The sequence below is a fragment of the Suillus subalutaceus genome, assembly GCF_016647625.1.
Source record: "Suillus subalutaceus strain FC151 chromosome Unknown DFJ58scaffold_71, whole genome shotgun sequence".
Lineage (NCBI taxonomy): Eukaryota > Fungi > Basidiomycota > Agaricomycetes > Boletales > Suillaceae > Suillus > Suillus subalutaceus.
Window position 1 is genome coordinate 168,298 of NW_024540320.1, and position 20,065 is coordinate 188,362.

A 20,065-nucleotide genomic window follows, 5' to 3' on the forward strand; every position below is an offset into this window, starting at 1 on the left:
ATTCCTGATGCATTATGACATCACCTCAGCCTTACTAATCATGGCGCTGCAGGTATCCCGCGCTTGATGCATCCCCGCCATTGATGCATCCCCGATACCTTATTATACTATATATACCACCCTATTAGCATCCCACTCTGTGATGCATTCCCGCCACCATTGATGCATCTGCGGCCACCATTGTACTATATATATCACATCCCGCCACTTCCAATGGGTACTGGGAAGTGGCTGCACGCATCCTGCCACTTCCCATGGCCCGCTCCTTGATGCATCCCCAGCACCATTGATGCGCTATTGTACTATATATCACCACCAGTATCATTAGCATCCCACCACTACCAATGAATGTATTGCCCATTTACTATGGGCCACGTGCTAGTACTACAATGCCCTATGGTAGATGGCCTGTATTAGTGTGATCATTGAACATATGGCATTGTAATACAGAAATTTGTTTGTTTTAAAACTTGCACAGTCCGTGACGCACTACCTAAATTTGCTAAGTCCCTACGTGTCATAGTTCAAACGTTCAACAGGGATCACATGAACTCTCCACTCAAAATTCGCGAAGTCCTTACCTTGCTAGCAGATGTTTAAGTCAGATCATTAGATGTGCTTATGCTATAACTCATCTCGTCAGTCAGGGTCCTCAATACATATTGTCAAGATGATCTCATAAGTCACAGCATTCAATACAAATTATCAAAGGATGCTATCAAGATGCTATTGTACGACGAGTCATTACGCAGTGCCTAGCCAATCATGCCTTGGTCCGCTTTTTCCTGAAGTACGTCAGTGAGGCAAAGTAAGCAAAGCTAAATCAAACATACTTGGGAGCACTGGAAGCCTCACTTTGCGCAGGTCACTTTGACGAGCGAGGTGCTTCGGCCTCCAATAAATTCTCCTTCCCAGTGAAGAACGAGACACTGTTAGTCCCAATAGCATCTGCAAGGTCGTTGCGTCTAGATTTGATTGACACGCACTTTCTGCGTACTTCAGTGTCCAAAGTGGTGTTCATCAAGCTATCTGATGATGAAGCACCGGAGGCACCACCAGTTATGTTGACGATAGGGTTGGGTGAAGGACCGGGTGAGGGCTTCCTTGTGGTAGCGGCAGCCTCATCAGCCAACGGCTTAGCAGCAGGCAGCTGCTTTTTTTGGTTGTGCGCTGGGCAGAGGAGGACTGAGCGGCCGTTTCAGTGGAGGGTATAGCCTGACCAGGTGATGGCTTAGCAACAGACGGCTTCTTGGAAGAGGATTTAGCCTGGCCAGGTGTTGCTGTTTCAGTGGAGGGTCTGGCTGCAGACCGCCCAACCATTGACTTGGTGTTAGGACACTTCTGGCCATCTCCCTTTTTCTGTTTGGTGCCCTTCTAGACAACCCTCCTGCCAGTCGTCGTGGCAGCCTTGCTAATGGAAGGGAGACAGGTATCATCTGTACTCAGGATCGGGCTCAGGAGAAGGCAGAGTAGGGAGTGAGTCCTGCAGGCTGCTTCGTTCAGCGGAGACAGGGGACAAGATGTCTGACAGGCGCCACCCCCCTCAGGGAGTGCCTTCTACTCCACCACCAAAATTCCAGGCTGGATTGTTCATGTTCCAGGCCTGGTTGTTCCAATTTGCAGCCTGGAATCCCTGATCAAACAAAAACTCGGGGGTGATGGCGCCTCGCATGAACGAATTAGAAGGAGGGATGCCGAAATCGGTGTAGTTACTCATCTGCATTGGGAACGCAGTTCCTTGAGAGTGAAGCAATGCATCAGACCCAGTGAGGCAGGAATTTCTGGCGAGTAATGCATGACTGGTGCCCTGTGCGTCATATGCTGGTCCTTGTGCGCCATACATTGGATGAGCCTGTCCACCATACATGGCATGGGTGCCGTGCATGGCCTGAGGCTGCGTGTCATACATTGTCATGCCATAGTACGAGGCATCATTTAGCGTGCCATACTGAAATATCGAGAGTCAGATCAAAATGTCGATGCCGAGACTGAAGAAGCACTTATGGAAGGTACAGTCATCTCCATTGATGCATGCATCACAGATGATCCCCCAAGACTTGATGACTCGGTGTCATGCATGGTATGCAACTCATACCATGACAGATACACAAGAGGTGTGATAAGGAAGGTATAATAGAACCTACTGTATCCTATCACCAAGTTACCCCATCATTTTCCCCTTAGTTATTAGCTAGTATTTTCACTTTCAATCTTCACTTCCATTTTTCCATGTATTTCCATTTTGTTCTATGACATTCCATCTCTTTCTATTTTCCTCAGGCATATTCAGCCAACAGACTTTCTTTTCAGCCACCAAGCATGTTTGTAAGCATGTCATGTGACTGGTAGATATCATGATTTGTAAAGATTGAGCTTGACTCATCATGTTTTGTCATGATTTGTCATGCTTTGTAAGATTTCTAACTGTATTTATAAGCTACTTAGTAAGAAGGCTGATTCAGCACACCAAATAGCATTGTTAGTAAGCACATCCTTACCAATCCATGTGATGACTCATGCCATGATTCGTCATGCTTTGTAAACTACACTGTATTTATAATGTAAATTAGTAAACAGGCTGACTCAACACACCAAATGGCATTGTTAGTAAGCACATTCTTACCAATCCATGTGATGATTCATGCTTTGTAATCAGGGCCTCCAAAAGGTATATAAGGAGCCCAATTTTGCCATGTAATAAATGGAGCACTTCCCACCTTCACTCATCTCAAACAGTGTGAGATTAAGTAAGAACCTAAGTACAGGCAATTCATTAGCCTCAAAGTAAGACTAAGAAACATTTATTCAATTATATACTACCTTACAGGGGTTGATTATATAATCTATCAGCTATTCTAACTAAGTTTAACCCATACTATTTTCCTCTCTCTTTTACAGGAAGGGAGACACGATTCACGCTACACATTTCATGCTACACGCTACACAAGCACGCTAACTCTCAGACACAAATCATACCGTAGACTCAGTATACAGAATCAAATTGTTTTAAACTAACCAAGGAACAAGGAAAGAAGGTATATAATCAACCCCTGTGTCGGACGCTAGAAACAAAATCGAGACGAGAATGGCGATACAAGTACAAGTAGATAGAGTCGAGACTTGGAGGGTCCGTGTTTTTGAATTTATTTGATGTGTGGCATGAACGAATAAGAGCCGTGACGGGAAATAACACGCTGGATCAAAAAACGGAGTTGAAATATGAAAAACGGGGATAGGAATTTTCGAAAATATATGCTTACTGTTAAAAAAGGGTATAAGTGGTAAAAAGAGTATCGAAAAACAGATGTTCACCTCTAGATGACTAGAGAAAGAACTTCTTCAATTTCGTGGGACCTTCATCTTCCTCTTTGTCGATATCCGAAAGGACATACCACTCTTTTGAGACAAGGTCATCAAACATTTCGGACCGAAAAGGCGAGGTAGCAATAGTAACAAGTCCTGTGCACCCGATTCCAAGCATGAGATCTCGTTTGTGAGCAAAGCGCAAAATATCTCGTGTGTGATATCTTACGTAAAGACCATGTGGGATAAGAAAATACCTAGTCTTACAGCTTGGAAGAAGTACATAAGAGGATTTATCCGCATAGGAGGATGGCTAGAGCAAGCCAATAAATTAACAAAAGAAGAATATGCAAGCTACTTCTGGGAAGGGATATACAAGAAACTACGAGCTAAGATTGAATCCCGTCTGATGTCAAGAGAACCAGACAGAGATCTTTCCCAAGCCTTCCCAGTAGACAAAGTAACCGCAGCAGCTGAGAAGCTTTTACACTGAGATAGGTTTGACACGGACACCGAAACAGACTCATCAACTGAGGAGACTTCAGAAAACAGCTCAGATTCTGACTCAAGCAAGTCAGAACAGGAGTTCTTTCTGAAGAATCATAAGTCACAAAGGACCCAAAATACTAAGAAGGGAACTAAGAAAACAGCCCGTAAAGATAAACGGGAAAATAAGTCGAAAACATCGAAACTAGCCCCTATCACACCAAAGTCTACTGAAAGTGCAACCGGAGTTGAGCCACTAGATGAAATGGAAGGGCTTATTAGAAACTAAATGCAATATCCCTTGAGGATCCAGATTATGCTCTGCTTTACTATAGAGCCACGCGTATTGATCCCACAATTAAAGAAATGATAGCGGCTCCTATTAAAAAGGGAGACAGCGCTCCTCGTACAGAATACAGGCAACAGAGTATGCAAAATGGACAAAAAGGTAGTACTACTCAAGGGAGAACTAGAGCGCAGCCCGGAACAAGATTCTACCAGCCGCCAAACACATCCATTGAGGAGAGAATATGTTTTGGGTGTGGAGATAAAGGGCATGGTATACCCATGTGCCCCCAGATAGGCAAACTTATAGCCAAGGGCAAGTTAGCAAAGATGAACTCAGGATGAATTGGAAGAGCAGACGGAAGACCGGTCAGAAGGCTCCCAGAGGAGAGCATTATCGAGGCCATTAATAGAGAAGACCAAGTGCCAGTAGCACACTTTATAAAGGTGCATGCCAAGGATCCACTAAGTCCTGAGAGAAGTAAGAAAACGAAAAAGAAAGGTTTAAAAGCGTGTACCTTGAACCATATGAGAGCTCCAACACAGAGACAGAAGAGTCGGATAATGAAAGTAGCTGATTTGAGGAGCTAGACGAAGACGAAAGCGACGCCGATTTATACGCGTTCCCTGTTGAGAGAACAACGCGAAACTCAACGCAGGGAAGGCAAGAGAGGTTCGATAATGTATTCCCACCTGCGCAAAACAAGGGTCTGAAGAGACCGAGTGAGCAACCGGGAGGGAGAGAGAACGCACCTAAGTCTCCAAGAAGAGAGAAAACCCCACACCTAAGTCCAAAGCGCCTGAAACAACGCCCACAGCACCTAAAGAAAGCAGGTCAGAGGGAAAAGCAAAAGGTAAGGCAAGAGATAAGGGCTGGGACAGCGACGACATCATCATGGACAATGTAGAGGAAGGAAAGCAAGAGGAAGGCAAGAAAGCCAAAGAAAACACGCACAAATCAAATTCAAACCCTGACCGGAAAAATCCGACACGTCAACGCATCTCTGATTTAGCGGCTAAAATCAAGCCAGAAAAGATAATAGAATCAGTTCTAAAGACTCCCATCTGTTTAGAGGTGGGAGAATTGCTAGGAACGTCACGTGAGCTTAGTGGAATCCTGGCAAACACAATAAAACCAAAGTTTTTAGGGACTGACCCTAAAATAGAAGCCCACTCAGTGTGGACTAAAATGCGAGGCTTACTAATTAAAATAGCTATGCACTGCGATGGGCAGGCTATTAGTGCTATAATTGACACTGGGTCGGCCGTGGCAAAGGGGAAATTATGTGTCCATAGATGAAAGAAAAGACGGTACCTGGCTATTGTTTAAAGATCCACTTGACTTAGAGGTTCGGTACAAATTATTGTGCACACCCGACGGAAACGATCCCAATTGGGACTTCGAGCCGTCCACTTGGATCGGCAACATGAGTGAAAGTACTTTTTTCTATGGAATTAACAAATTAAGTCCAAATTTTGAATATTCTTACTTGTTTAATCCAACCGCTGGCAATTTAACTCACGCAACCACTAAATTTGAAAACATGCTCCAAGACGAGCACTTGATTTGTAAGAAATATGTCAGCAATGTGCTGACTGATACAGACGAGAAAAAGATAAAAGAAATTCAAAATAATATAAAAAGGGCCACAGATTCAGTTTTACGCCCAGACCCTTTTGGCCTCGTGACTGCACCACACAGCACAAGGTACCCACCAAACCAAACCACACCCACAATCCAAAAAGGACTTAGGTCCACAGACCACCAAACGATGCCACAGAACGCGTTCAATGAGACCCGCGCTGAACTAGCAGACTTCCTTTTTCAGAACCCCGGGAACTTCCGGTTTACCACGTCCATTGAGAGTGACGCGCTAACACTCTCATTCCAACAAACTCCCTTCTCCCATTTATTGGACTCACCCTCTGATGGAGCGGCCTCTATTCCTTCACCACCCTACTCTCCTGTTCTATTGGAATCCTCTTCTGACAGCCAGGAAGGCTCTATTGTGGCGCCTGGACCTGAACTGAACCCAGTTGGAGACAGTGACTTAGGCAGTGAGTTTCTCTACTCTGACCTTGAAGTTTTTTGGGTAATGATGACCCAGGACCTCAAACTATCTCCGGCATAGAAAATAACGGATCTCATGCGCTGGAGGACAGAGCAGTTGGAGGAGGAGAATGGTTTGGAAGGGACGGTGAGTTTTTTCCTTATGCCACCCAAATTCAAACTCTGACGGATTCATCCAGTACTTCTGCACCTCGTTTTGGCTCGTTTACGCCGTCTGACGTGTCCATTACTGCTGGACCTTGTTCTTATGATTCAATCACTCATACTACTGCGTCCATTACTGCTGGACCTCGTCCTTATGATTCATTCACTCCTACTACCGCGTCCATTACTGCTGGACCTTGTTCTTTTGACTCAATCACTCCTACTACCGCGTCCATTACTGCTGGACCTTGTTCTTTTGACTCAATCACTCCTTCTACCGCGTCCATTACTGCTGGACCTCGTTCTTTTGACTCAATCACTCCTACTACCGCATCCATTACTGCTGGACCTCATTCTTTTGACTCAATCACTCCTGCTACTGCGTCCATTATCCCTGGACTTCTCTTTAATTTGTTTATGCCACTCGACGTGTCCTTCACTTCTGGACTTTGTCCTCCTGGTCTACTCAATCCTTCTATCATGTCCAACACCGCTGGACTTTATTCTACTGCGCCACCTGATGTTTCTAATACAATCTCTGATCAAATTAAAGTCTCAAACATACCCTCAGTTTCAGAGAGCCGAGATAGCGCCAATGAGTCATTGATCCCACCCATTGCCTCCATTGGAGAGACGGTAACTACTCATGAGACCAGAATCGCCGAGATCGGATTATCACTCCTAGCTGAGACGGCTCTGGACAATACTAACGAAAACGACCTTTCGGCACCTCAAACTGAGCCCACTATCGACACTTCTGAGTTGCGTCCACCTGATGAGCCAAGTGAGAGACCCTTTGGGAGACCAGAGGGTGAGCTTGTCCAAGTGATGAGCTTCTATGATGCACTCACCACCATTATAACACGAGCAGGACTTGCCGAGTCTCTGGAGACAATCAGTACCTATCAAGAGGAAGAAAAGAATAAAAAAGAGGCAGAACAGGTACAGTCTCCTTCGTCCATCACTTCCACGCCACCACCAGCTTCTAATAACGAGTTTACCCCCCCCTGAAACTTCACCTTCTTGGGACAGCACTTCAAATGACGACGGCTCATTTAATGTCTACTTCCTTTGACCTACGCCACAAGACGACGGGTCTGTGCACCCAAATATGACCTCTGCATTCCCGTCAAGCGCATTTCTAGTAGCCCCGCCTAATTCTAAGACCAGCCTGTTCCCTGATGATGAATATATGCCCTCGCTAATGCCCTCTTGCCCTTTTGAGTCCAATCCTGCCCCTGCCTATTCTGAACTCGACGACGCGGGAGTCGGGCATTGCGAGGAAGACGTCAATATGTTTAACCTTTCCTCACCCCCACCTGTTTCAAAACAAGGAAGTATTCCTTATCACAGTCTCCCACACGCAGATGGGAGAACCATTATCACCTTTGACAAACTAACAAGGCCTGAGGCCAAAGAATACCTTACCACCGAAAATGCTAAGTACAACGACTATCATTCTGTTTATATTCCAAACGTCGTGCACGCGATTGAGTCTTTTTGTTTCTGTCAGGACGAGCTCATTGCTAATGACTGGGACACTCACATGTTCCGAGACAGCTCCTATTCTGGCCACCCTGTGATTCCTGGGGGAATTAAACTCCCTACTGGAGGTCCTCGCTCTGGACGGACCTGGAAAGAATGCCTCCGAGAACTCTGAGACCATCATGCACACACTCGACACCTTATCCATCTCATTGAAACAGTCCTTTCGACTCATATGCTTGTGGAAGCCACCAACCGCGCGAAGATTATCCAGTGTGACGAATCGTTGCACATTCAGGGCAGCTATACTAATAAAATCTATTCTGGCTGCTATGACGACATTAATCCTTTCTTTTCAGAGAGCAAGGCTAAGCACCTCAACTCATATGCTGCCATTGCCAAAGCTCACGGGGAACCTGAGTTGGCCTCCAAAATTTTGGATGCTCTACTAATGCCTTTCCCTGACAAAGACACCATCTATGCTCTCACAGATTCTCGACTTCTCGACGTCGGAAACACGCGAGATATTTTGCGCTTTGCTCACAAACGAGATCTCGTGCTTGGAATCGGGTGCACAGGACTTGTTACTATTGCTACCCTCGCCTTTTCGGTCCGAAATGTTTGATGACCTTGTCTCAAAAGAGTGGTATGTCCTTTCGGATATCGACAAAGAGGAAGATGAAGGTCCCACGAAATTGAAGAAGTTCTTTCTCTAGTCATCTAGAGGTGAACATCTGTTTTTCGATACTCTTTTTACCACTTATACCCTTTTTTAACAGTAAGCATATATTTTCGAAAATTCCTATCCCCGTTTTTCATATTTCAACTCCGTTTTTTGATCCAGCGTGTTATTTCCCGTCACGGCTCTTATTCGTTCATGCCACACATCAAATAAATTCAAAAACACGGACCCTCCAAGTCTCGACTCTATCTACTTGTACTTGTATCGCCATTCTCGTCTCGATTTTGTTTCTAGCGTCCGACACAGGGGTTGATTATATACCTTCTTTCCTTGTTCCTTGGTTAGTTTAAAACAATTTGATTCTGTATACTGAGTCTACGGTATGATTTGTGTCTGAGAGTTAGCGTGCTTGTGTAGCGTGTAGCATGAAATGTGTAGCGTGAATCGTGTCTCCCTTCCTGTAAAAGAGAGAGGAAAATAGTATGGGTTAAACTTAGTTAGAATAGCTGATAGATTATATAATCAACCCCTGTAAGGTAGTATATAATTGAATAAATGTTTCTTAGTCTTACTTTGAGGCTAATGAATTGCCTGTACTTAGGTTCTTACTTAATCTCACACTGTTTGAGATGAGTGAAGGTGGGAAGTGCTCCATTTATTACATGGCAAAATTGGGCTCCTTATATACCTTTTGGAGGCCCTGATTACAAAGCATGAATCATCACATGGATTGGTAAGAATGTGCTTACTAACAATGCCATTTGGTGTGTTGAGTCAGCCTGTTTACTAATTTACATTATAAATACAGTGTAGTTTACAAAGCATGACGAATCATGGCATGAGTCATCACATGGATTGGTAAGGATGTGCTTACTAACAATGCTATTTGGTGTGCTGAATCAGCCTTCTTACTAAGTAGCTTATAAATACAGTTAGAAATCTTACAAAGCATGACAAATCATGACAAAACATGATGAGTCAAGCTCAATCTTTACAAATCATGATATCTACCAGTCACATGACATGCTTACAAACATGCTTGGTGGCTGAAAAGAAAGTCTGTTGGCTGAATATGCCTGAGGAAAATAGAAAGAGATGGAATGTCATAGAACAAAATGGAAATACATGGAAAAATGGAAGTGAAGATTGAAAGTGAAAATACTAGCTAATAACTAAGGGGAAAATGATGGGGTAACTTGGTGATAGGATACAGTAGGTTCTATTATACCTTCCTTATCACACCTCTTGTGTATCTGTCATGGTATGAGTTGCATACCATGCATGACACCGCGTACTGCTGGAAGGTTGCCAAGAAGTCGCTATCAGCCGTCTGGTATAGCTCGGCGAAGGAGTTGCCTTGAGGTGTTTCTGAAGGATGACACCTTCTCTGCGTGAGTGGCAGTCCAAGCTGACAAATCCTCGCAACTTACGATAATGTTGTCATGTCCCAGTCATTTCTAGGATCAGGACCAGCAAACATAAACAAGACCATGAAGCGAGTCTTCTGCTTGACAAGCTTCGCAAAGCGTCAACAAATGACAGGTAAGTCATCTATACCTCTGTGAATGGTGTTAGCATTGAATACACTGATAGAACTGAATCAAACATACCACATGATTGCCTCTGCATCTAACTCTTCGTCGTCATCATTGTCGTCGTCAAGAATGTTCTTGCCACGCTTGGCACACTTCTTACGAGTGAGTTGTTCCTCATACTTTGCACGAATCTCTGTCTTGATATCCTCAGTCTCGTCTTCAAGTAACTCCTTCGAGAATTTTCGACCAAGGGCCACGTGCTTGCCAGAAGTTGCCACATTTCCGGCTTCTTGCTCAGCCATCACCAAAGGCTTGATATGTTCGTCATAATATATCTCTGAATAAGCTCCAGAGTTTTGTCAAAGACCGTCATTTTCTTCTTTAGGCTGTGGTTCTTCTTAGAACTATTTGCACGCCAGCAAAACCAGGTGTGTAGTTGCTGTTGGGATAGGTACTGATTGTGAGAATGCAGCATAGGCAACATGACAAAATGCTTGCTGCCTCACGCGCCTCCTCCGCGAGCTCGACAACCTTGGACTGCTCATGGGTAAGCTCAACATCCATGGGGATGTCAGGATAGACAACCGCACGTTCTGGGAACTGCATGAACCAGGCTATACGACACGGAGCCCAGAAACGTGAATAATTTCTTTCTTTCGTGTGGACCATATATGTCGCCAACCGATCTTATATACGCAGGATGTACTAGCTGATTGTTATAATGACAAGGAAATATGCAATCCGGATGTTGAGTGTAAACTTTGTGAATTTGTTCAATAGGAGTCTTGCTACTAGTAGTAGCAATGATCAATTGGCATCAAGATTGTGTAATAGATATAGGTGTCGCGACAAAAATATGTTCACTAGACATTCCCTCAGGTCAATATAACAGTCATACATTTACCAAATGATGCCTACGGTATCCACACACATGCTCCACCATGTTTAACTTCACAATTGGTCGTCTGTAGGCTACAGTGACATGTTATGTTATAAATCTCGTGTAAATTTCTCAAAAATAGGTTCGCTAGACATTCTCTTACATTAATATAACAATCAGACATTCACCAAATGATGCCTACAGTACCCATACACACACTGCGCTATGTTTTATTCCACAACTGGTCGTCTGTAGGTTACGATGACATGTATGTTATAAATCTCATGTAAATTACCTACCACACGAACTCCCGGCTCATTGTGACTTTTGATTTGTTAGCCTCCCACACATACTTCATAGCTACACAATGACTCGCCCTCGATTGTACTGTACTCCTGAAGAGACAATGGAGGCAGCACAATGCTCCCAAAAAAAATATTATGATCAGTGAGTTGTAAATGCAGCAACGCACATTCTAATACTAATGAGAATGTTTAGGAATCACACTATTATCAGTTTAAAGGACAAAGCAAGGTATCGAGCACGACAACAGTGAGCTTGATCTTTTTTCACTGCAAATGTCTGATTCACTTTCATGGCATTACAGTGTCAATGCGGACCCTCAGAAAATTCCTAAAGGACGTGCCAAATTATGCGTGGGCAGACGGTGAGTCTATCCGGAGCATTTTGTTACCTCAAATGTAACTACTTATTTTACAAGTGGGACTCTAGCAAATGTAGATGCTACACTCAACCGTTTCATGAACAGCTCCTCAACTGAACTTTTCGACAAATTAGTCCACGATTTCAAAGGGAGCACAGAGATTGAGTCTTGCATCCAGGCCATCACAACTTTGCTTGTAAATGTGGAGGAACTTCGACAACAAGTTCAGGAATGCCATTGTACAACTTTGCAATGCCTTGGTGTAGGGAAGGAGCTGCGTCAGGTTGAGGTTACTGCTGGAAGGGTAGCCAATGTCACCAAAGCACTGGAGGATGTTCTCATGCACGCCATGGATGATCTACATGCCCTCTTTTACCATCATGCGCGAGTGTTAGAGCCCCTTCAGTGACAAATCCCGTATTATACGGGTCACCCGACCTACATAATATCCCGTGTAATACGGGCCAGCGGATTATGGGCCGATGTTATGTATATTCCCGATGTTGACGGGTGGGCCAGGAGGCATATTATTTCCGATGGAGAAGGGTGGGCCCATCTATGCTGATGTTATATATATCATCAACGATAGCGGATGGGCCGGGAGAAATATTATTATGGAGATGGGTGGGCCCATGTGGGTAATATGTAGAGTAGGATTGACATATATTATAGACCTGAGGAGAGATGTATAGCAAATAGTATTATATAGATGTGTGGGCCGACGTATTAGTATTATTTTGTAGACGAATGGGCCGAGGGAGCGGTGAAATATTTATTAGATAGACGGGTGGGCCGATGTGGGGTAATATCAGATAGACGGGTGGACCGAGGGTGAGGGGAATTATTTATTACATAGACGGGTTGGCCGATGTGGGGTAATATTAGATAGACGGGTGGGCTGAGGGTGAGGTGAGTTATTTATTAGATAGATGGGTGGGCCGACGTGGGGTAATAATAGATAGACGGGTGGGCCGAGGGTGAGGGGAATTATTTATTACATATACAGGTTGGCCGACATGGGGTAATATCAGATAGATGGGTGGGCCGAGGGTGAGGGGAATTATTTATTACATAGACGGGTGGGCCGACGTGGGGTCATATTAGATAGACGGGTGGGCCGACGTGGGGAATTCTACATAGATGGGTGGGCCGACGTTGGGTAATATTAGATAGACGGGTGGGCCAAGGGTGAGGTGAATTATTTATTAGATAGACGGGTGGGCCCAGATACGTATCATATAGACAGATAGGCCTAGGTATTTTGTACATTTTTACGAGTTTCGAGTCTCGAGTTAAGAAAATTCAAATTTAAGATGATATACATTTTTGTTGTCTTGAAATACCAAGACCCGAGACCCGAGATTCGGCACTCGGTAGTCGGTGAAATGAGTACAGAAATACATAAGATAATACACATTGTTCTCAGAAATCACAAGTTTCAAATGTTGATTTGTAAATCATGAGTCACAAGTCTCAAGACTCAAATCACCGAGTACCGAGTACCAAGAACTGAGTACTGACACCCGACACCCGGAATTCGTCACTCGGCATGCGAGACGAAAGATTGGAAACAAAACTCAAAATTCGAAACTCGAAAGTATTGACTACCGAATACCAAGTACCGAGTACCGAATCTCGGGTCTCGGTACTCGGTATTCGGTACTCGGTGATTCGAAACAGTTTTACGAGTTTTGAGCATCATGTCGAGTACCGAATACCGAGTACCGAGACCCGAGATTCGAGTGCTTTCGAGTTTCAAGTTTCAAGTTTCAAATCTGTCGTCTCAAGTCCCGAGTGCCAAATTCCGGGTCTCGGGTCTCGGGACTCGGAACTCAGTGACTCAATCAATGGACTGGCAGAGGTTACATTCATTGAAAACTTGTATATACATTTATCACTATGCAATTATGTAGCCATGTCAACCTCCACAGAAGACTCTTCAACCTTCACCTCCACCTCAACATCCATGTTGCTGGAAGAGTCATATTCTGGGACAAGGTTGCTTGGATCACCTGGGTCCACAATTTCGCCGGATGCATCTGGATCCTCTGGATGAACAACTTGGTTGTAGTCGAACAGGAGACCCTCAATGGCAGAGGCATCTGGGAATGTCGGGGCTGCAGGTGTGGGAGCCACTGTTTCCATACTGAGATCAATCAGAGGAGGGAGTGCGGATTCTGGGGGTGACATGGTGTGGGGGCCGGATTGATCAAGCAACAAGGATGTTGCAGGGGCAGGAGTGTCGGGAAGTGGGAATGAGGGGTGCCGGTCGATGATTTCGCACCTAAGGCCTTCATGAAGGCGTTGCAGGGTGTCAATCTTACCATCCTGCTCTGCCACACGAGCCTCGAGAATAGCGATTCGAGCTGCGCCATCTCGAATCGCAATGGACATGGCATGGAGATCTGGCATGGGCACCCCAAGTGCTGCAGCAGGGACTGCCAACCTGGAAGACGGAAGGGCTACAAGGGAAAATGAAGGTCAGACGGTGATGAAAAACTCGGGTGACTTATGAGCTGGTGCAGGTGCAGGTGCAGGTGCCTTGACGGCAGTGATAGTCTTGCTGCGACCACGCATCTGGGTCTTGGGAGTGGTCACAGCAGTGACACCAGAAGTTACGGCCCGGCCACGAGACTGACTGCGAGTTCGGGCCCTGGACTGGGAGGCAGGGGAAGCTTTGGAGGGGGCGGGAGTTTGGGATGCGGGGGGAGCCTTGGAGGGAGTCTTGGAGGAAGCCCTGGATGGTGTTCTGGACCTCGTCTTCCAGGTAGTAGAGGAAGAACGATCGCGAGGAGGCGGGGATCCCATAGTCGTGGGGGTGCACTTGATCTTCTTTGTTGTGCAGTAGATGCATGACATACATGGAGCCCCGGTCCTCTTGTCCAGCCGAGTTGCGCAAGGCCAGTTGTGCTTGTGGCAAGCATAGCATGGGTTGTTCTGTTGGTTGTATTAGTGTATGGACACTTGAGATATTTCAAAGTACTCACCGGTCCGGGAATGAGAATGTCAACTGCAGGGATGACTGGGGGTGCCTGCACCGGAGGTTCGGGAGTGGGCTGGGAGGGCTCCACAACTGCTGTGTGACTGCTGGCAATCACCTGGTATAATGTAAGCACACACCCGAGTCCCAGACGCATAAATGACACTTACTGTGGCAGGGCCAAAGGGCTTCTTCTTGGGTACCCGGGGCGAGCGAGGCAAATCAGGTGTCCTTGCGACAATTGTGAAGAGCCGGGGAAGGACGACCTCCGGCACTCCACCCAAAGGTGGCTACACGAAAATGAGAGACAATGAAAAAATGAAACAAGACGACATACCTGCATAAACCGAGTCTTCATCATCTTCCGACTCCACGATGGCCTTGGACTTCACAACACGAGCAGACCTCTGACGCTTGTGACTCTTCATCGCGGATTTCGGGGGTTGGGAGGAGAGTCCAGAAATCAAGGGGGACTTCCTCTTCTTACTCCCTTCTGCCTCGGGGTCTGGGTCAGTGAAGACGGCCTTACCTTTCCCCTTGTCCCGGGACTCGGTGGTGGGGTTGGTGGAAGGGCCGGCAACATTGCCGGCAGGGATGGCTGGGGAGGGAAGATTGACAGGAATCGGACCTGTGGATGGGGGGGGCAGCAGTTGGGAGATCAAAGGTCTGGTCACCTAAGGCGTTCCAGGCAAGGACCTTGGGGGTACCAGGCATGCCTAAGAATGCAAGGATCGTCATACCCAATGGAGTGCCAGTCTGGCCAGACCTTGGGAACCATGTTCCAAATGCGCTGGAGCTCTTTGGAGCATGAAATGATGAGGCCGGGAATAGGACCATCCCCGGACCCATACTCCTTGGCTACATCAGACTACCAAGATGTTAGAGAAGAAAAAGCACCCAAACAAAATACATACCACAAGTGTAGCAACCTGTTTTCCCAAAGCCGAGTGGCTGGGACCCAGGGGAATCTGCCGGGCGGCACTGATGATGGCCATGATCTGGGCAGCGGATGCCTTGAGATGGGTCAAAGAGTTGTCAACTGGAGTGGACATGATGAGTGGGTTGAGAGATTTAAAGATCTTGAAATCAGATTGAAATCAGTTATCAGAAAGATGAAGTTTCAAACAAACAAGACATTTGATGGGCGATCCACAAAATCATTTATTGTTTGTGTTTGTTTGGTCGTGGTTCAACTTTTGGCAATTGCCGGCTTTGTGTTGAACTTCGAAGTTTTTTAGATCATCAGTCAATCAGTCCACCAATTCTCCACACATGAGTGCCCATCCAGCCGTTAGATTTAATGACCCACCGGTGACCTGACTATAATTCTATGGATGTGGATGACTCATCTATGGGCCGGGTATCACTAGGTATGTTGTATTCTTATCATGCCTTATCTATTCACCGGGTATCCCTTAGATGACTTAGATGACTTATACCTCAGGCCGGATGATGACATAGAATATGATTCTATGTCATCCGGACCCCCGGATGCGTCGGCTGCAATACCCGGTATGACTATACATTACTGATGACCTGGGATCACCATGCATGCTAACTTCACCCTTGAAGATCAATCACATCCGGGTCAAGCTGATGATGCCAGCTGTCTCATTGATCCAGACTTGTACCTCAGGCCTGAGGATGATGTCATTGATGTTGATGAGTTGCTGGACTCTGCTGATCCTCCCACTTTTGCTCCAGCTACCTCAGAGGTGTCTATTTCATGTGGGTCCATTCATTCTAGACCATTATGGAGACTGATCTTATCTCTCAAGCCGACAAATCATCTACCGAACTCCCTGGAGACCAGCCGGAGCTCAATATTGAGGATGTACGGTTGATGGTCTGGGAGCTCCATCCTTTCGGAAAATACCAACACCCAGAATGTGAGTATCTGAAAGCAGAGCAGTTATCTTTGAGCTAATCTTTCTGGAAGACCAATCCGTCCAAGATCGACTCCATGATTACAAACGCCGTACTGGAGGTCTTCCTGACCCTTCCATCCAACAACTAATCGAGGCCGAGCGTCCATTCCGAAACTGCTTGGGCAGAAACATCCGAACAAACTGAAAAAAGCTGATGCAGACCTGCAGAGGTTGCAAAGAGTTGAACAGATGAGCATTGAAATGCTCAAGGTAGTAGATTCCATGATTGAACACTTTGAAGAACAACTGACCATGTAAATTACTGCATTGCAACCTGTGAATTTTCATTGACATCCCCACATCATGTACACCACCGAATTTTTCAATACATGTCCCCGGGTGTCGAACGGGACTCGATACACGATGGTCGGGATTCGATAATTGGGACTCAACACTTGGGACTCGATAGTCGGGACTTGATGTTTGATATTCGGGAGTCGATAATCGGGACTCAACACTTGGCACTCGATTTTCGGGACTCGATGTTCGATGCTCGGGACTCGACTGCTCAATAGTCGGGACTCGGTGTTTGACGAATCTCGGGGTTCAGGACTCGAGGTTCGATAGTCGGGATTCAATGTTTGTGACTCAATAGTCGGGACTCAATAATCGATATTCACTAGTGGGGACTCTGCATATCATATTAGGTCTGATATATGAAAGTTACACATTGACATGTAAATACAAGCAGGTAATGGCAGGCAGTGTAGTATCAGCCCATTACTTCTTTCCCCTTGCTCTCGTCACTCGAGTGCTTGTGTCCAATGGCTGCTGTGTTGACTTACTCTGGGTTGTCCTCGCCGATGGCTCAATCACCGCTTTCCTTCCCCGCATGTTCTTCGGCGCCGGCGACCTATTGACTCATTCTGTTGCACCTCCTCCTGAACATTGCGAGTGACTCTCGCAGTCAGCCCAGTCAGGAGGTCGCCCATTCGCGATGTCAGCAGTGCACCAGTCATTCCCTCCATTGGATACGGGCGAGGCTTTGGAATTGCATGTGTGGACTGCTGTCCCTTCATGTGCTGTCGAAGGACCAGGCTCTGTTCTGGGTCTCTTTGCGGGGATCTACCTTCCTCTGTGTCATCATCAGCATCATCCTCCATGTGATGAGTGTTGTCTCAGGATTGCTCTCTGGATCACTCTCGTGATTGGCCTCAGGATCACTGTCAGTTGCGGTCGATGAATTCCAAGGCCTTCGGATCATAACTCGTTGGCATTACGAGTCCTGATGAGAAGGTGAATTTCCAGATACAAAGAGGCTACCATGTCCCCATCTCTGTTCCTCCATGCTTTGACAGCGGACTGTTGGACCTTCGCCTTTCTCGAGCCCCTTCAGTGACAAATCCCGTATTATACGGGTCACCCACCTACATAATATCCCGTGTAATACGGGCCAGCAGATTATGGGCCAATATTATGTATATACCCGATGTTGACGGGTGGGCTGGGAGGCATATTATTTCCGATGGAGACGGGTGGGCCCATCTATGCTGACGTTATATATATCATCGACGATAGCGGATGGGCCGGGAGATATATTATTATGGAGATGGGTGGGCCCATGTGGGTAATATGTAGAGTAGGATTGACTATATTATAGACCTGAGGAGAGATGTATAGCAAATAGTATTATATAGACGGGTGGGCCGACGTATCAGTATTATTTTGTAGACGGATGGGCCGAGGGAGCAGTGAAATATTTATTAGATAGACGGGTGGGCCGACGTAGGGAAATATTAGATGACGGGTGAGCCAAGGGTGGGGTGAATTATTTATTACATAGACAGGTGGGCTGATGTGGGGTAATATTAGATAGACAGGTGGGCCGAGGGTGAGGTGAATTATTTATTACATAGACAGGTGGGCCGACGTGGGGTAATATTAGATAGACGGGTGGGCCGAGGGTGAGGTGAATTATTTATTACATAGACAGGTGGGCCAACGTGGGGTCATATTAGATAGACGGGTGGGCCGAAGTGCAGAATTTTACATAGACGGGTGGGCCGACATCAGGTAATATCAAGTACCAAGTACTAAAACCCAAAACCCAAAACCCAAAACCTGAAACCTGAAACCCGAGCCCTGAACACCCAGACTCGGGACTCAGAGACTCAAAACTCAAAATTCAAAACCCAACTGGAAAGTCATACATTTTACGAGTTAAGAAAATTCAAATTGAAGATGATATACATTTTTGTCATCTGGAAATACCGAGTACCGAGTGCCGAGACCTGATACCCAAGACCCGAGATTCGGCACTCGGTAGTCAGTGAAATGAGTACAGAAATACATAAGATACTACACATTAGTGTCAAATTTTGACTTGTGAATCACAAGTCTCGAGTCTCGAGACTCGAATCACCGAGTACTGAGTACCACTGACTACCAGTACCAAGTACCAGTGCCGAGTGCCGAGTGCCGAGTGCCGATGCGAGTGCCGATGCCTGCCGAGTGCCGAGTGCCGAGTGCCGAGTGCCGAGTGCCGAGTGCCAGTGTGCCGAGTGCCGAGTGACCCGATGCTTTCGGGTATTAAAAGCCCTCGCTCTCAGGGGCCCATCAGAATTTAGATCATCTCAAACGGATGTGATTTGAGTGAGATATGAACAAAATTCTATATACCGGGTGAATTTTGGCATCAGAAGTTCGATGCTTTCGATGTTTTGATGTCTGGTCTTGATGCTTTCGAGCATTAATATGTAGATACCCTTGATCTCAGGGGTGTGGCAGAACTCACATTGTCTCAAACAGATATAATTTGAGTGAGATATTTGCAAATACTATGTATATACTGACTACCGAGTGCTGAGTGCCGAGTTCTGAGTTCTGAGTTCCGAGTGCCAAGTGCCGAGAACCAAGTTCCAAGTGCCGAGTTCCGAATGCCAAGTTCTGAGTGCCGAGTTCCGAGTGCCAAGTTCCGAGTGCCAAGTACCCCGATGCTTTCGGGCATTAACACCCAGATCGCCTCGCTCTCAGGACCCGTCAGAATTTAGATCATCTCAAATGGATGTGATTTGAGTGACCCCAGGAGAATGATAATTGTAGACATGATGGAGCTCAGCTAGTTGTATATCATCCAAATCAAAGGAGGTGATTATTCAAAGTCATCTAATGATGTGGTATGGCACGGAGCTTTGCAAAGGGGTGAAGTGGAAACTCGAGCGAAGTGTACCGAGTTCCGAGACCCGGGTCTCGACAAACAAATATGTGATGTCCAGCACACTTCCGATCATCTGGTATCTCATTGAGCAATGGATGATAATAGATCTTTGAAAGCCAACATCATCCAAGCCTACCAAATGCCAAATGCCAAGTTCCGACCACCGAAAATTGAGTGAAGTGTACCAATATCTGAGCCCCAACTATCGAATCCCGAAAATCGACCATGAGTCCCGACTATCGAGTCCCGACTACTGAGTCATGAAACCCGACGCCTGACCATTGAATCCCGACAATCGAGTATCGAGTCCCGACCAACGAGTCCCGTATATCGAGTCCCGACCATCGAGACCCAGACCCGAGACCCGAGACCGAGCCCGAGACCCGAGACCCGAGATTCGAGACAAGTTCCAACTATGGTGTCCCGGGTATCAAAATCGAGTGAAGTGTACCGAGATCCGAGGCC

General features: G+C 46.1%; 5 protein-coding genes across 5 annotated transcripts; 3 read left to right on the forward strand and 2 right to left on the reverse strand.

Moving 5' to 3' along the window:
• Positions 1 to 865: 865 nt before the first annotated feature.
• Positions 866 to 1,320, reverse strand: DFJ58DRAFT_729326 (uncharacterized protein; the record flags this gene model as incomplete). Its single annotated transcript, XM_041385733.1, has 2 exons — positions 866 to 1,170; positions 1,221 to 1,320. 2 exons carry the CDS (start codon positions 1,318 to 1,320, stop codon positions 866 to 868), a joined length of 405 nt encoding a protein of 134 aa, XP_041242670.1.
• Positions 1,321 to 5,846: 4,526 nt separating this feature from the next.
• Positions 5,847 to 7,300, forward strand: DFJ58DRAFT_729328 (uncharacterized protein; the record flags this gene model as incomplete). The annotated part of the gene is made up of 2 exons (XM_041385734.1): positions 5,847 to 6,132; positions 6,183 to 7,300. The coding sequence occupies 2 exons, from the start codon at positions 5,847 to 5,849 to the stop codon at positions 7,298 to 7,300; spliced, it is 1,404 nt and encodes a 467-aa protein (XP_041242671.1).
• Positions 7,301 to 8,009: 709 nt separating this feature from the next.
• DFJ58DRAFT_729330 (uncharacterized protein) lies at positions 8,010 to 8,490 on the forward strand (the record flags this gene model as incomplete). Its single annotated transcript, XM_041385735.1, has 2 exons — positions 8,010 to 8,282; positions 8,353 to 8,490. 2 exons carry the CDS (start codon positions 8,010 to 8,012, stop codon positions 8,488 to 8,490), a joined length of 411 nt encoding a protein of 136 aa, XP_041242672.1.
• A 646-nt stretch (positions 8,491 to 9,136) lies between these two features.
• DFJ58DRAFT_842509 (uncharacterized protein) lies at positions 9,137 to 10,555 on the reverse strand (the record flags this gene model as incomplete). The annotated part of the gene is made up of 7 exons (XM_041392845.1): positions 9,137 to 9,156; positions 9,210 to 9,242; positions 9,488 to 9,532; positions 9,685 to 9,709; positions 9,733 to 9,874; positions 10,067 to 10,328; positions 10,498 to 10,555. The coding sequence occupies 7 exons, from the start codon at positions 10,553 to 10,555 to the stop codon at positions 9,137 to 9,139; spliced, it is 585 nt and encodes a 194-aa protein (XP_041242673.1).
• A 683-nt stretch (positions 10,556 to 11,238) lies between these two features.
• DFJ58DRAFT_729332 (uncharacterized protein) lies at positions 11,239 to 11,944 on the forward strand (the record flags this gene model as incomplete). The annotated part of the gene is made up of 4 exons (XM_041385736.1): positions 11,239 to 11,318; positions 11,370 to 11,405; positions 11,479 to 11,538; positions 11,593 to 11,944. The coding sequence occupies 4 exons, from the start codon at positions 11,239 to 11,241 to the stop codon at positions 11,942 to 11,944; spliced, it is 528 nt and encodes a 175-aa protein (XP_041242674.1).
• Positions 11,945 to 20,065: the final 8,121 nt, after the last annotated feature.